The sequence below is a fragment of the Anolis sagrei genome, chromosome 1 (genome assembly GCF_037176765.1).
Source record: "Anolis sagrei isolate rAnoSag1 chromosome 1, rAnoSag1.mat, whole genome shotgun sequence".
Classification (NCBI taxonomy): Eukaryota; Metazoa; Chordata; class Lepidosauria; order Squamata; family Dactyloidae; genus Anolis; species Anolis sagrei.
This window is the reverse complement of record NC_090021.1, coordinates 204,765,163-204,779,180: the sequence shown is the minus strand read 5'-3', so window position 1 is coordinate 204,779,180 and position 14,018 is coordinate 204,765,163. Positions and strand designations below refer to the sequence as shown.

Below are 14,018 nucleotides of genomic sequence, written 5' to 3'. Positions count from 1 at the left end.
TTACTGTGAGAAAAATTTGGAGACAGGGGAGCCATATATGGCCAGTGGGATATAAATTTTTAAAAGAAAGAAAGAAATACAACAACTCAAATTATTTTTGACTGAAGATTTTGGGCACCATGGTTCCATGTCCATGGTTAACAGGTTCTGTGCAGCTACTACCAAGGCAGGATTTAATATGTAACATAAAGCCAAAAGAACATTTTTAAAACAAATAAATTGATTGGTGATATCTGAAGTTGCAGGTGACAGACTACTGCAGAGATGACAAAAATCTACCACATACCGTAGGAGATTCCACATATGCACTAATGAAGGAAGTATTATGAATCCGCACTCAACTCACATCACTCTGTAGCTCGTAGGCTTTCTTGGCTTGGATGACATCATTCTGGTCAGGCAGGCAGGTCCATTCATGCAGGTAGTGACGGTAGTCAATGTCACTAACCAGTTTCTGGCAATTCTTGGCCAACAGAATAGACAACATGTCTACCGGACTGTTGAACTTCGTCTTGAACTTCTCAAAGTATTTCTTGTACTCCCTTTCACTTTGCATTTTGGCTACATTCATAGCCAATACCAGTTTGGGGTCATCCTCTATGCTGCGCGCTCCAACATGGTGTCCGAGTTGTCTTCGATAACCTTCTTTGTACTTGTACTAATAAGAAAAACATAGGAAAATTAGCAATCAAGCCTATTTTAAAATTATACTGTAATGCTTGTTTGTTCTTTAAAGTCAGGTTACTGCTGTTGATAAAAATATTAATAATATGTTTAACATTAAAGAAATTGCTGGAGTGAAATATTTTAAACAATAAACATACCTCACTGGCAATATTCCTAGAAGCCTTAGCATGTTGAATTTCAATGGCATCCAGTCTCAAATCATGACCTTTCTTCTTAGTTTCTTCCCATCCTGATTGGTAATATTTCTGTGAAAGAGAGGAAGAAATTATCCATGCATACTATGTTTATCTAAGTGTATTGAATATTAATCACGTTTTCATATATTTATTTTTATGTGTGGTCCCCAATGCAAGTCCATATAAAATTGTATTTAACTAATTATTATTACAGGAAAACATCATCTCTGGTTTTCTCATTTCCACTGATAAGACATTTTTCAGTGAAAATCAAATCTCATTTAGATTTTTCATTAAAAGGCCAACATTTAGGTACTGATGCATTCACCGTTAGTCATGTAATTCAAGACTTTAACAGCTTGAATAATGGACTATGGATTTTGGAAAATGATTTGAATATGAGACCATGACTCAGCAACTTATATGTGGTTTTTAATCTGTTTGCTAGATTGCTATGAGTTTTAATTGTTTATATGCTTAGATTGTTTACATTTTATGAGATGTGTTTTATTGTTACCTGTACGGCATTGAATTTCTGCTGAATTTGTAAGCTGCCTTGAGTCCCCTCTTGGGTCAAGAAAAGAGGGATAGAAATGAAGTAATTAAATAAATAAATAAATAAATTCTTACTTTGCTGACATTCAGAGCATTTGCCTTGGACAAAACCATCTCAGGAGTATCAGAAGGAAGAGTGAATTGTGTCTTTTCTTTGTCCCAAACCTCACGATATAATGCCTAACAAGGAGGGAAAGGAGAGGGAAAAATAACACCCAGTCATTCTTTCTATTAAAATATACAGTGTCAATGTTTTCAGGTAAAATATCCTTAAAAACAAAAGATTATATCTTCATTTTTTCAAAAATCAAGTTAGAGAACTGTACGCATAATCTTGACGACCACTTCCATAGTCAAAGAATCACATTTCTCCACAGTCAAAGAAACATTTTTTCACATTAAATAATGCCTAATTTCTTCAACAATGCAAAGTGCTGTGAAGAGATTGACAAGCATTTTTCTTCCCCAGCACTATCTTCTTTTGTGAAAAAAAAACCAGCTTTCTTAATCCTTGCCATAGTGTTTCAGTTTTTCTACAACTCCATGAAAGCTATTTATGGCAGAACAAAAAGCTAACCATGTTTTTTAGCTGAAATCTTTATACACAAAGAAGACTCCCTTAGTTGTCAAACCACAGTGTGCACATAGTTATCCCTTCATACTAATTAGTGGTCTAATTTTACACACATGCAAATGATCTATTTACCTGAGAAGTAAATTATCAGGCATTACAATGAATACTTTTGTGTCTAGAAATGTCATAATCATTGCATCCAGGTTGATTGAAAAGTCCTAGATTTTATTTCTTTTCTTTCTGATTTTATACCAGGGGAGAATTAGATGACCTGAGGAGCTCATATATATAAAGTATCTGATTGTATGGAGAACTAACAGAAAACATTCTGGAACGAACAAAATGTGTATTTATCTCCAAAATAAAATTTGCAAGAAAAGGAACAAAATCTGATACTTTCTGGTCCTTTGGATGCACCCACTATTTAGTTTTTTCACTGACATAAGTAACTGCTGCTTCCGAGAACCTCAAACAGTAGTCTGATATAGAAGACTACTTCAGGGAAGTAGTCTTCTATAGCAAGAAAGCCTGCAAGACACCATTCAAAATATTCAAAATGTAGGGTGTGCACTCACAATAAGAGCCTTTTTTAACGTCACAAGCATTTTGTATTGCCATAGACTGTAAGAATAATAACTGAGTTTAAAGTGCACGCTTTATGAAACTAGAAAACAACAATCTGAAGCAATCATTGTCACAACTAATAAGTGATACTACTTCAGTTAATTAATATTACTTTTCATTGCTCAATAACTGGAGATCTTTTGATAACACACACTCCAATCCTTGATTTCAAAGGGATTTAAATTTGTTTTTATGTGAGATCTCAGGGGACCTTAAAACTCCTAATGATGTGTCATTAAAATCAAAGCTTTAGAACTGTTGGGGGTATTTGCACATTCGGCAGTACATTCCCTTTCTATCTAAACAAAAACAAATATAAAAACTGAGAGGTCAAAGAGCAAACATAAGATTTCCTTACCCCACTTTGAAGCAGAGCATTGGCCTTAGCCAAAACAACATCAGGAGAGTCAACAATAGACGTGAATTTGATGGAGTCTGGCCGTTGACGATACAATCTATCATTCAGGATCTCCTGTGCTTTCTTCACTTTTTCGACTTCCAAAGAACCTTCTGGGATCCAACCAATACCACGCAGCCATTCCAAATCTGCCTTATATGCATTCTGTGAAGAAAAATCATGCATAGTCTTAAAATAAATCTGGTAATGGAGAAGGAAAGAGGTCTATTCATTTCTGCAAGAAGAAATCTGGGCTAATTATCCCTCCTGAGAATGAGATCTTTATTCTGCCTATGAAGCTTCTTTGCCTGAAAAGGTTCCCATATTAATTTCAGCGGAGAGACGTTTCCATTAAATGAAATGGGGAAGTTCACATACATAGCTACCTCCACATACACATAAGAATGTCAATGGGGCATCAAAGCAAACAAGTGAATTCCTACCCTAGCTCCTTTCAGTAATGGCATGTTATTTTTATTAAAGCCTTTGTACTTTTATCAATAACTCTCACTTCACTGTCCCATATATCCAGTCTATCTCATGCTGAAATTTAGAGACTATCAGGTTCTAGTATTCTAACTGTACAAACCTATGCGTGTTTATTCAGGAACTCAATATGGCCCATATCCTATTTAATGCAATAATAGCCAGGCTTCTGGAATACTTGGTTCTTTTAGCCATTTCTACCTGAAGTTTTTGGCTATAGGCCATGCCTATACAGTAAGAAGTTTATTGAAATCCACTCTTTGTTACCTCCATAGTTTACATTTTGTTTTACTTTGCCCCATGAGAATTTAGCAGATCAACCTATTTGTACATCGTCATGCAAAACATATGCTATATTTTGCCTTTCCTTCATGAACTCAATACCTAAATCCAAATCAAGACCAGCAGAGTAATAATCTATGCTGACACAATTATGCTGGATCTTGGTTATGTGAAAGTGGTAATTGTAGAAATGTAAGATAAAAAAAAAAAACCAAAATAAAAAACCCTCAAAAACAACAACACTTGGGTTACAAAACATTGAATTCCTGTCCTTGCATAAATTTTAAAACTGTACAAATGTCTCTCGTATCAAAACATATGTAAGTATAATTATACAAATGGAAACAGATTAGTGTTTTATATTTATTTCTACATACATCACTTTGTAGTTCATACACTTTCTTTGCCTGAATGACATCATTCTGGTCTGGCAGGCAAGTCCATTCGTGTAAGTAATGGCGATAATCCACATCACTGACCAACTTCTGACAATTCTTAGCCAATAAAACTGAGAGCATGTCAACAGGGCTATGGATCTTCGTTTTCCATTTCTCAAAGTCCTTCTTGTACTCTCTGTCACTCTGGATTTTGGCTACATGTGTAAACCACACCAACTTGGGGTCATCTTGAAGGCATTTGACCCCAACATAGTGTCCTCTTTGCTTCTCATAGGCATCTTTATATTTATACTGTAAGAAAAGAAAACAAATTTTATAGATAACCTATATATTGAAGAAAAGGTCAACAGCTAGTCAGCTAATAAAGTTTTAAAAAAACATACCAGGATGTGCAAAAATTGAGCTCCATGTTAAGAAAATTTCTTAGTGTTTCCAACATTGTTGCATGGTTCAAAACATGTATAGACATGACTTCTGAAAATATCCCAAGACTTAACTGCTGCTAGGGTTCATAATAATAGGGCAGTGTGAACATAATACAAACTTTTAAAAGATCTGTCTAAGATACTGAAAACTATTTCTGAAATAGATTCAGCCATTTAGATAACTCCATCAAAGTTATGATGAAAACCTAAAATGAACTTACATGGGGCCTACCAATTGACACTAAACCCAAGCGAAATTAAAATGAATATAAGGAAGTTAGAAAGTGCAACTTAATACCTAATTCCTTGAATAAAAATCCTTTTGATAGTGTTCCAAATGGGACAGCATACTATGCCCAAAGAGGATAACAGAGATAACAGTAGAAATTTTAAAACTGACTAGCATCTTGTGTGTGGAGAAGCTACCATGGGAAAGGGGTTTCTTAAAATCGGACGTAAAGCAGAAATGACTTTTGGAGACCACCTGAATTCAAAAGCCTTCTCCAAGGTCTAAAATGGCCAGGGAGCCACTAAAACATTTAAAAATGCCCCATTGCTCCAAGGGCATTGGGAGGCTTTTGAGGCGCAAATTTAAGAGCTTTATGGTTTGGTGCAGCCCCCATCTAGCCTAATGTGCCCCCTTAGCTTCCCACCTTTGCCCACCTATGCACTGAAGCAGCTACTTACATCACTAGCTATATCCCTCGATGCCTTTGCACTTCTGATTGGAATTGCATCCGCTCTCAGGTCATAACCTTTCACCTTCGTTTCTTCCCATCCCTGGATGTACTGTTTCTATAGAGAGTGATTTTTAAAAAGTTCATGAAGTTACATTTCCTTGCACAGAATTTAAACCAACAGTTTATACTTGCTCATAAAAACACAGTTGTAAGAGGTTGTAAAAAATAACTCGGAAAAGATTTTGATTTACTTACAACCCATAAGAAATATTCTTACTTGGCTAATGTTGGCTGAATTTGCCTTTGCCAGCATAATCTCTGGAGTATCCGGCATAACATGAATGGTTCTTTTATCCGCATCCCAAGCTTCGGTGTATAATCGCTGCAGAGAGGAGGGAAAAAGGTGGTAGTTGGACTTAAGAAAATGTAATCAACATATAGACTTAGCATAAAAAGAAAACCAATGCTCTTGTTACCACATCTACAGATAATATTAACTATACTAATTGTGTAATAAGAATAAACTAAGTACATTTACAAAGGACTTGGTCACTTCTGTGTTAGTAAATCAGTGATTCCATTTTAGTTTTAGTCAGAATATTAAACGATTGATCCCTGGATGGGTTCAAGACCACGGATAACACTTTTAAAGTTTCACAGAGTGGATTCATTGCCTCAGTAATAAGTGTTTTCTAGATTAAATAGTGAATACAGGAACACAACATTTAAACATTTAGCATTATAATATTACTAATACTCAGAAATGCAGAGAGCCTATTTTCCAAGGGTATATTTTGTTTCTGCAGAGGCAGAAAAAAAGAGAAGGAAGTCACCCATATTTTGAGCTAATTGTCATTTTCCTTTCCAAATGTGGAAGAACTTCAATCTGAAATCTGAATTTTCCTGGTAGCAAGGAACTGCTATGACAATACTCAACCCAGTTATGCTAATATCAGATTACAAAACTCACCTTGCTCATCACCTCAGCATTATGTTTTGCCAATTCTATCTCCAAAGAATCTGCAACACTGGTAAACTTGATTTGATCAGGTGGCTGACGATATTTCTTCTCACTTAGGATTTCTCCGGCTCTCTTCACTTTTTCAACTTCCAATGAGCCAGAAGGAACCCAGCCAATACCTTTAAGCCATTCCAAATCTTGTTTGTATACAGCCTGGAACACAAGTAGAGATGAGTCAATATATAGAGCGGTCACTAAGCTGAAGTATCAGATGTCGTGTCAAAACCAGGAAAAATCTCCCCCTTGTTGATAGATGATGTTCGTGAGGAATAAAGGAAATCCAGACAATTACAGGGAGTTTGGTGTAAGACACAGTAATCCTATAAACCTTTGGGTTAAACTTAGGGGTTTAAGCAGTAAGTATCAGTCCCCTGATTCAGGTTAAGAAGAAACAGCCATTCTGCTTTAGAATCAATACAACATGATTTTGCTTGGCTGCAACCATTGTAGTTGTAGATGTTGCAGTCTCATGTAACTAAAGTTTCTAAGTCATTTTTAAAAATTGCACTAATCCACAACATTGCTGTGTTTCCTTTTCCAGGCATATATTCCAGATAAACCAGATGTATGGCAAAACAATTCCTAATCAGTGAGATTCTCTGATTTGTAAATGAGAGTGCCAAGTAAAGGAGGGCTCCCAGACTACATACCTGCTGTTTCAGATCAAGTACAAACCATCTAGAGTAAATTGTCTACCCAATTCCCAAACAGTTCAGTTCAGATTGAGCCACTATGATGTAAAGGTAGTGCCTAAGTTACAATCAAGATAGTTTCTGTAGGTTTGTTCTTGAGCTGAATTTATTTATAAGTCAGAACAGGTACATTTTTAAGTATAACTCCAGATATATTCATGCTTTGGCTGGCGTGGGGGAGGGTTAACACCCCTGTGGTGTTTGTTTTGTTTTCTGTGCTCCTGTTCAGAAAATTTCACCTCAATTTCTTTCCCTGTAATAATTGGAGTTTGGAAAAAAAAAAGGTTTGTTGTGGAAACAAGGACTGGTGATAAAGCTTTAGCTGAGAGAGACACCTTTTCCCCCATGATAACTGTTTCCCTTCTGAGGGGTACATTTTTCTCACTTCCTGTTGTCTTCCCCCATTAATTATGAGTGTTTTTTAAGGGCCCTTCCACATAGCCATATACCCAGGATATCAATGCAAATCTGCTTTGAACTGGATTATATGAGTCCACACTGCCATATAATCCAGTTCAACGTGGATTTTATACAGCTGTGTGGAAGGGACCACCTGTAGTTATTTGAGAACTGGACTAGGACTTTAAAGATAAGGATTTGAAACCTTGCTTAACTATGCAAACCCACTGGGTGACCTTGAGCAAGTCACACTACTTCAAAGGAAGGCTAGGGCAAACTGCCTCTGAACAAATCTTGCCAAGAAAACCTTGTGATAGGGTTGCCTTACAGTCACCGTATGTTAGAAATGATTTGAAGGCAGAAAACAACAATAGTCTTTCAGGGAAATAAAAAGGGGTGGTTGCAAAGAGAATGAAGAATTACTTTCTCTCCCAGTTCCATGACCTATAAATGTGTATATATATACCAGTTGCATATATCTTCATATCATACTCACGTCACTCTGGAGATCATAGGCTTTTCTAGCTTGGATGACATCGTTCTGATCAGGCAAGCATATCCACTGGTGCAGATAATGGCGGTAATCTATATCGCTGACCAGTTTCTGACAATTCTTAGCCAGCAAGATTCCCAGCATATCCACAGGACTGCTGTAACATGTCTTCGACTTCTCAAAGTCTTTCTTGTATTCTCTCTCACTCTGCATCTTGGCTACATTTATAGAATGCACAAGTTTTGGGTCATCCTGTACGCTGCGTGCACCAACGTGATGGCCGAGTTGCTTGCGATAGCCTTCTTTGTATTTATACTGAAACAGATGCACATTTGTAAATCATTTGTCTATAAAAATATTTGTCAGAAAACTTTCATTAAAAAACCCTCCGTGTGACCTAACTGTGTAACTTTGTAAGAATGAAACTGTGGACTATCTTAATTTATTCATCAAGAATTTTCAAGGATTTCAATAGAAACATATTTGCTAAAATCATTTCACTCTTCCCATACTATTATTTGGTTCCAGTACTTCCTTCATTAAATGACTTCTTCTTCATAATATTTCTAATCTTTAGTAAAGTGAGCCTCAGCACTGGTTCCTTTCAATTTTTTTGAGATTATAAGTATGTTTCTCATTGAGATATAATAATAATAATAACAACAACAACAACAACAACAACAACAACAACAACAACAACTTTATTATTGTATCCCACCACCATCTCCCCAAAGGGACTCGGGGTGGCTTACACATGACACATGGTGCACAAAAACATAACATAAAAAGAAAACATATTAAAAATACAATTAAATAAAATATATAGGCATATAACCAACAAGTGACTTTCAATTAAAAAAACCACTCATCGATCAATGGCTGTAAGCTACTACAAATGATGGTTGCCTTCTTAGTCTATCGTTTGCCTTTTATGTTCTCCCTATCTATAAAGGCAATCATTGCTTTATATTTCCAATCCTATATATATGGCCCAGTGTTTATAATTACTGTAAACATACTGTAAATATTTTATTCATTTTTTCAGTCCTTCCTTTTTTATATCTAGTATAAAAAAACCTTTGAAAAAACCCCAAATCTAAACCATGGTTATCTATCTATATCTATATCTATATCTATATCTATATCTATATCTATATATATATATATACACTAACTTTCCAAAGGGTTTGGACCTTTCACTCCCACAGCATATCCGATGATAGTCCAAAATCAAAAACCTCTCCTCCCTTAAGCAACATTATGCTTAGTGGGATTTCAAACTATCCTGCACAACATTGAATATTTTCAAAAGTAATGTTGTACTAAGATGGAAAACTACTTTTATAAAAAAACTAGTTAATAACACTTCGGATACAAAAAGCTGGGTACATATACTTCAAACTTTATTCTATATCAATGCCTCTGAATTTATTTATTTTTTCCTCACTTTTAGCAAATTTTGTTGACAATTGTTCTCACCTCAGAATGGAAGTAAACAGTGAGAGAAGTAGAAAAATAAGTTGGAAGTAGTCATCTTCCTTTTCTCTGTTTATTTCCAATTTGATATTTCTAATTATTACCTTCCAATATTCATTTAGTATACTCTAACATCTTTTTCATGCATTCTTCTCAGTGCTGCTAAAGACCTACCCTGCTCCATGTTATTCCTCTAATTTTCAGGATGAATTAGTACCTTAATCACTGAAATTCTCCATTGCGTACTTTCTTTCACAGAAGTCAGAGACGTCCACCACAATTGTCATGCATACTGTCAACTAATGTTCATAATCTACATTGCTTTTAAACCAATACAAGCCTTCCATTAAAACTCTCTAAATACATGAAACAAAATTTCTACATACATCACTGGCAATATTCCTAGAAGCTTTGGCAGCTTGGATTGGAATAGCATCAAGTCGTAGGTCATATCCTTCCTTTTTGGCTTCCTCCATAGCCAGTTTATACAGTTTCTGTGAGAAAGAAGAAACATTTTAGCCCATATTGTAAATATAGACAAATTCCATAATTAGTTAAAGTTCCAGCATGACTGTGTTTGAACGGAAGGGTAATCCAGGGTGTGATAGTTATATCCTTTATGTTCTAATCCAGCCTTGTAAGCAAACCATGACTAGGAAGACCAACAAAAAGCTACCATTCAAATAAATGGTTTGTTGTTTGCATTTGAAATTTAACATAGTTTAATCATAGTTTTTATTAGGCCTAATCACTGAACTATTACAGCCTCTTTCCTAGCAGCTTACATCACAATAAGAGCTGAGAAATAGAAACAAATTGAAAAGAAAAACAAACTGTGTTTGTATCTACAAAACAATCTTGGACTGAAAGAACAAATAGTGCTTAATGTAAACCTTGTCTTCAGTGTGATCTGAGAACACTGATAATGAGACTGCCGCAATGAAACAAACCCTTCCAGGAGAACTGAGGCACAACATATGTTAGCCACACCTTGTATCATACAAACGTATGGTTTCCAGGCTGTGCAAAATTCACTGATACGGTTTGTGTTTATCCCAATACTCACTTCACTATAGTTCAGTTTGTTGAGTTTTGCTAGCACGATTTCAGGTGTATCAGGCATGACATGGATTGTAGTCTTGTCTTTGTCCCAGGCCTCAGTGTACAAGCGCTGTAGAACAACAAAGAATAAGTGATAGCTGCTATTAAAAGAATCAGGAAGCATCATGTTTTCTAATTAGCAGTAATTAGCAATCAGATGTTCTTTGTAGTAACAAGCAAGAACAGAGTCACCAGCAACATCTACATATATAAAACACTAATTTCTAGTGGATAAGAAATATGGTGTCTGCTTATTAATTACCCTCTATGTACCTGTGTGTAATTGTGTGTGTGTGTTGATTCAGTTTGAGCAATGGAACTTAGTAGAGGCAGAACTGCATTGATGTGCTTCAGCCAGGCAGAACTACTTTACAATGTTATTTGCATTTTTCTCCAGATTTTTAAATTGAATATCTGAATTGATCACTTCAGACCAAAGACAACTAAAGAACATTTCCTTATATTGTCCACTGCCAATAGTAACAGAAATTATTACTCACTTCTTAGTGCCAAGTACCTTACTGAATTTTTTTCTGAGCCATAGTAACAAAAAAGTAATGATTTGTTTGATCTTCAAAATGTAACTAGTAATGTAATTAGTCCCTTTAAAATAGTATATTCTAAAATCAAATTGTATAGAAACATTCAAAAAAGGAGTTGCATGCCATCCAGTAAACAAGTAATGTGAACGGGTGATTGTCCATACAAGGGTGAGGATGTTTACATGGAGCCACAGTGGTGCAGTGGGTTAAACCCTTGTGCTCCTGAACTGCTGACCTAAAGGTTGACAGTTTCAATCCGCGAGATGGGGTGAGCACCCATCTGTCAGCTCCAGTTCCTGCCAACCTAACAGTTCAGAAACATGTAATGTGAATAGATAAATAGGTATCACTTCAATGGGAAAAAGGCAAAGAGACATCTAAGCGATCTTGCCGGCCCAAAATCAGGAGATGACACCGCAGGCTCCTCAGCTTAAAAATGGAGGAAATCACCTCCCCAGAGCGAGAGATTAGCATGGCCTCCAGAAACCGAAAATGAAAGGAGAAGCCTCTGCCTTTGTTTGTGTTTTTGTGCCTCTGTATGTGATTGTAAAGACATTGAATGTTTCCCTATGTATGCAAATGCTGTAATCTGCTCTGAGTCCCCTAGGAGTCACCATTTAAATAAGAAAGACATTGAATGTTCTTAAAACTCTGCAGTTGAAATAAGTAGGACTTGAAACTTTGGAATGATTGCGTCCTTGACATTTTTTATTATTATCTGTCACCACATATTCCCCATCAGTGACAGTATTATACTGCCAGTTTGTCAATGGAACAATTTTGTTGCTTTACCTTATTCATTGTTTCTGCATTATGCTTGGCTAACTCCATTTCTAGGGAGTCTGTCACACTGGTGAATTTGAACTTATCCGGTGGCTGGCGATAGAGCTTTTCACTGAGGATTTCTCCAGCTTTCTTGGCTTTTTCATTATCTAATGAACCAATAGGAACCCAACCAATCCCTTTCATCCACTGGAGATCAGATTTGTAGTAATTCTGTGGGGGAAAAAATCAAAAATAAAAGGTAAACTTTTTCTGTTTCTATAACCTGACTAGAAATCTGATTATCACTTATGGCATGAGTGTACTATGGCCAGAAATATGCACATGTTGAAAGAAGCTTCTGTGTATGCCACAAAATTGTTTGCAGGATATTGACATAGTTGAAATTTGGGGAGGGGTGGAGTCCATGTATTTCTGTGAATGTCACACCAAAACACTGTAAATGCCCGACATCTCAGGGACAACAATTTTCTTATTCAATTACACATTGTCATCATGTATGCTTCTTTTGCATACTTAAGATAGTGAGTTGATCATTATTTTCACTTGGGAAGTGAAAATAATGATCAACAGCAACCCAGTATCAAACAAGAGCTGGGTTAGGTAAAAATAGTCTGAAATATTTTTGGGTGGGGGGAGGGGGGCAGGATTTCAGTTCCACTCAGCCATGTGTTCCTTTTGGTGTAAATATCAATCTCCCTCAGTCAACACAACTACTTTACATATATACAAGGAAGGCATGTAACTAAGAAGGTGTAGGTTCACTCTTAAGTCTGCTTTGACCACAATAAAATAAAAAAGGGGACTCACATCGCTCTGGAGATCATAGGCCTTTCTAGCTTGGATGACATCATTTTGATCTGGCAGGCAAGTCCACTGGTGCAGGTAATGGCGGTAATCCACATCACTGACCAGTTTCTGGCAGTTCTTGGCCAATAAGACACCCAGCATATCCACAGGACTGGTATATCTGGTCTTCGACTTCTCAAAGTCTTTCTTGTATTCTCTCTCACTCTGCAGCTTGGCTACATTTATAGAATGTACAAGTTTGGGGTCATCCTGTACGCTGCGTGCCCCAATGTGGTGGCCAAGCTGCTTGCGATAGCCTTCTTTGTACTTGTACTGAAATACACACATATGTTATAAATTACCATCAAGAAAAGTCCTTCAAAAATAACATATTTATTGTAAGAACAAAGAAAAAATGCCAGTCATCTACCAAGTACCAGACCTGTTTAAATTTCAGCTTTACATCTATAGTTTACGGTTATTAGCCAAGCCTGCCAACTGGCCTTGGGTGAAATAAATGTCGATGACAGAAATTGCAGTAACCCATAGGTGATTATCATAGATAGCATGGACAACCGGAAATCATGGATTTCAATTACAAAGAAGGGCCTGCAGAAAGAGGGGTTTTGTTTTATATAATGGCTGTATGAAATATTATAGATATCTGCATAGATTCACCATAGAAGTCAGCTAAAGCACACCAAAAGTGCTATTCTAAAGATATATGATCAAAAGAAAGTCTAAATTCAAGGATGACAGGTAAGTGTGAACAGAATCATTGACTAAAGCCATCTATGCAAAGCCACAGAAAAGAAGCAAAATAGGATGGTTGGAAGTAATCTGAATATTATTTGTTTTGCAAAGGCATGAATATGAATACACACAAATTCACATATATATGTGAATTCATGTTGTATTACTTTGTGCCGAATCTGAGTGAATGAATGTTGAGTATGCATGGTTGTTCTCAGCCTGTAGCTTGGATGTGACCAGGCATGTTGCCGGGGGGTGGGGGGGGGGGTTCTATAGGGGCTTCAACCCCCCCCCCCGACATTCTCATGGTGGTCCGTGAGAAGGCCTTACTGGTACATTATTTAAACTGTCATGTTTATTAAACTCATGATCTGATCACCATTCTCAATATATCCCATATATATGGGGGTATTAGGGTAATGATACAAAAGATTTGCCAGGGTAGACCCTCTTTCACCCAGACTCAGCCCCCCCCCCCTGAATTAAAATCCTGGCTACGGGCCTGGGTGTGACCCTATTGACAAAGAGAAGGAGAAAGTTATTCCATCACTAAGTACACCGATGCAAATGCTTGTTCTTGTGTATGGAGTTTACCTGTGGTTTTCCACTGATGGGCCACAGACTCTTCCAGAAATTTTTCTTCTTGGTGTTGGTATATAAGAGACATATTTTCTACTCCTTTGGT

The 14,018-nt window shown here is 36.6% G+C and overlaps 1 protein-coding gene across 26 annotated transcripts in view; it reads right to left on the bottom strand.

Moving 5' to 3' along the window:
* The window catches only part of NEB (nebulin), a 188,575-nt gene that overhangs the window by 98,197 nt on the left and 76,360 nt on the right, over nt 1-14,018 (bottom strand). For 23 of the 26 annotated variants that reach the window (XM_060776842.2, XM_060776678.2, XM_060776715.2 and 20 more), the window contains 13 exons: nt 12,602-12,913; nt 11,801-12,004; nt 10,432-10,536; nt 9,752-9,859; nt 7,893-8,204; nt 6,255-6,458; nt 5,562-5,666; nt 5,292-5,399; nt 4,159-4,470; nt 2,975-3,178; nt 1,494-1,598; nt 825-932; nt 347-658 (listed from right to left, as the gene is read on the bottom strand). In XM_060776842.2, the coding sequence (XP_060632825.2) occupies nt 347-658; nt 825-932; nt 1,494-1,598; nt 2,975-3,178; nt 4,159-4,470; nt 5,292-5,399; nt 5,562-5,666; nt 6,255-6,458; nt 7,893-8,204; nt 9,752-9,859; nt 10,432-10,536; nt 11,801-12,004; nt 12,602-12,913 (2,499 nt within the window). The remainder of the gene's footprint in view (nt 1-346; nt 659-824; nt 933-1,493; nt 1,599-2,974; nt 3,179-4,158; nt 4,471-5,291; nt 5,400-5,561; nt 5,667-6,254; nt 6,459-7,892; nt 8,205-9,751; nt 9,860-10,431; nt 10,537-11,800; nt 12,005-12,601; nt 12,914-14,018) is intronic. The other 3 variants (XM_067472548.1, XM_060776859.2, XM_067472563.1) reach the window with 3 other exon arrangements.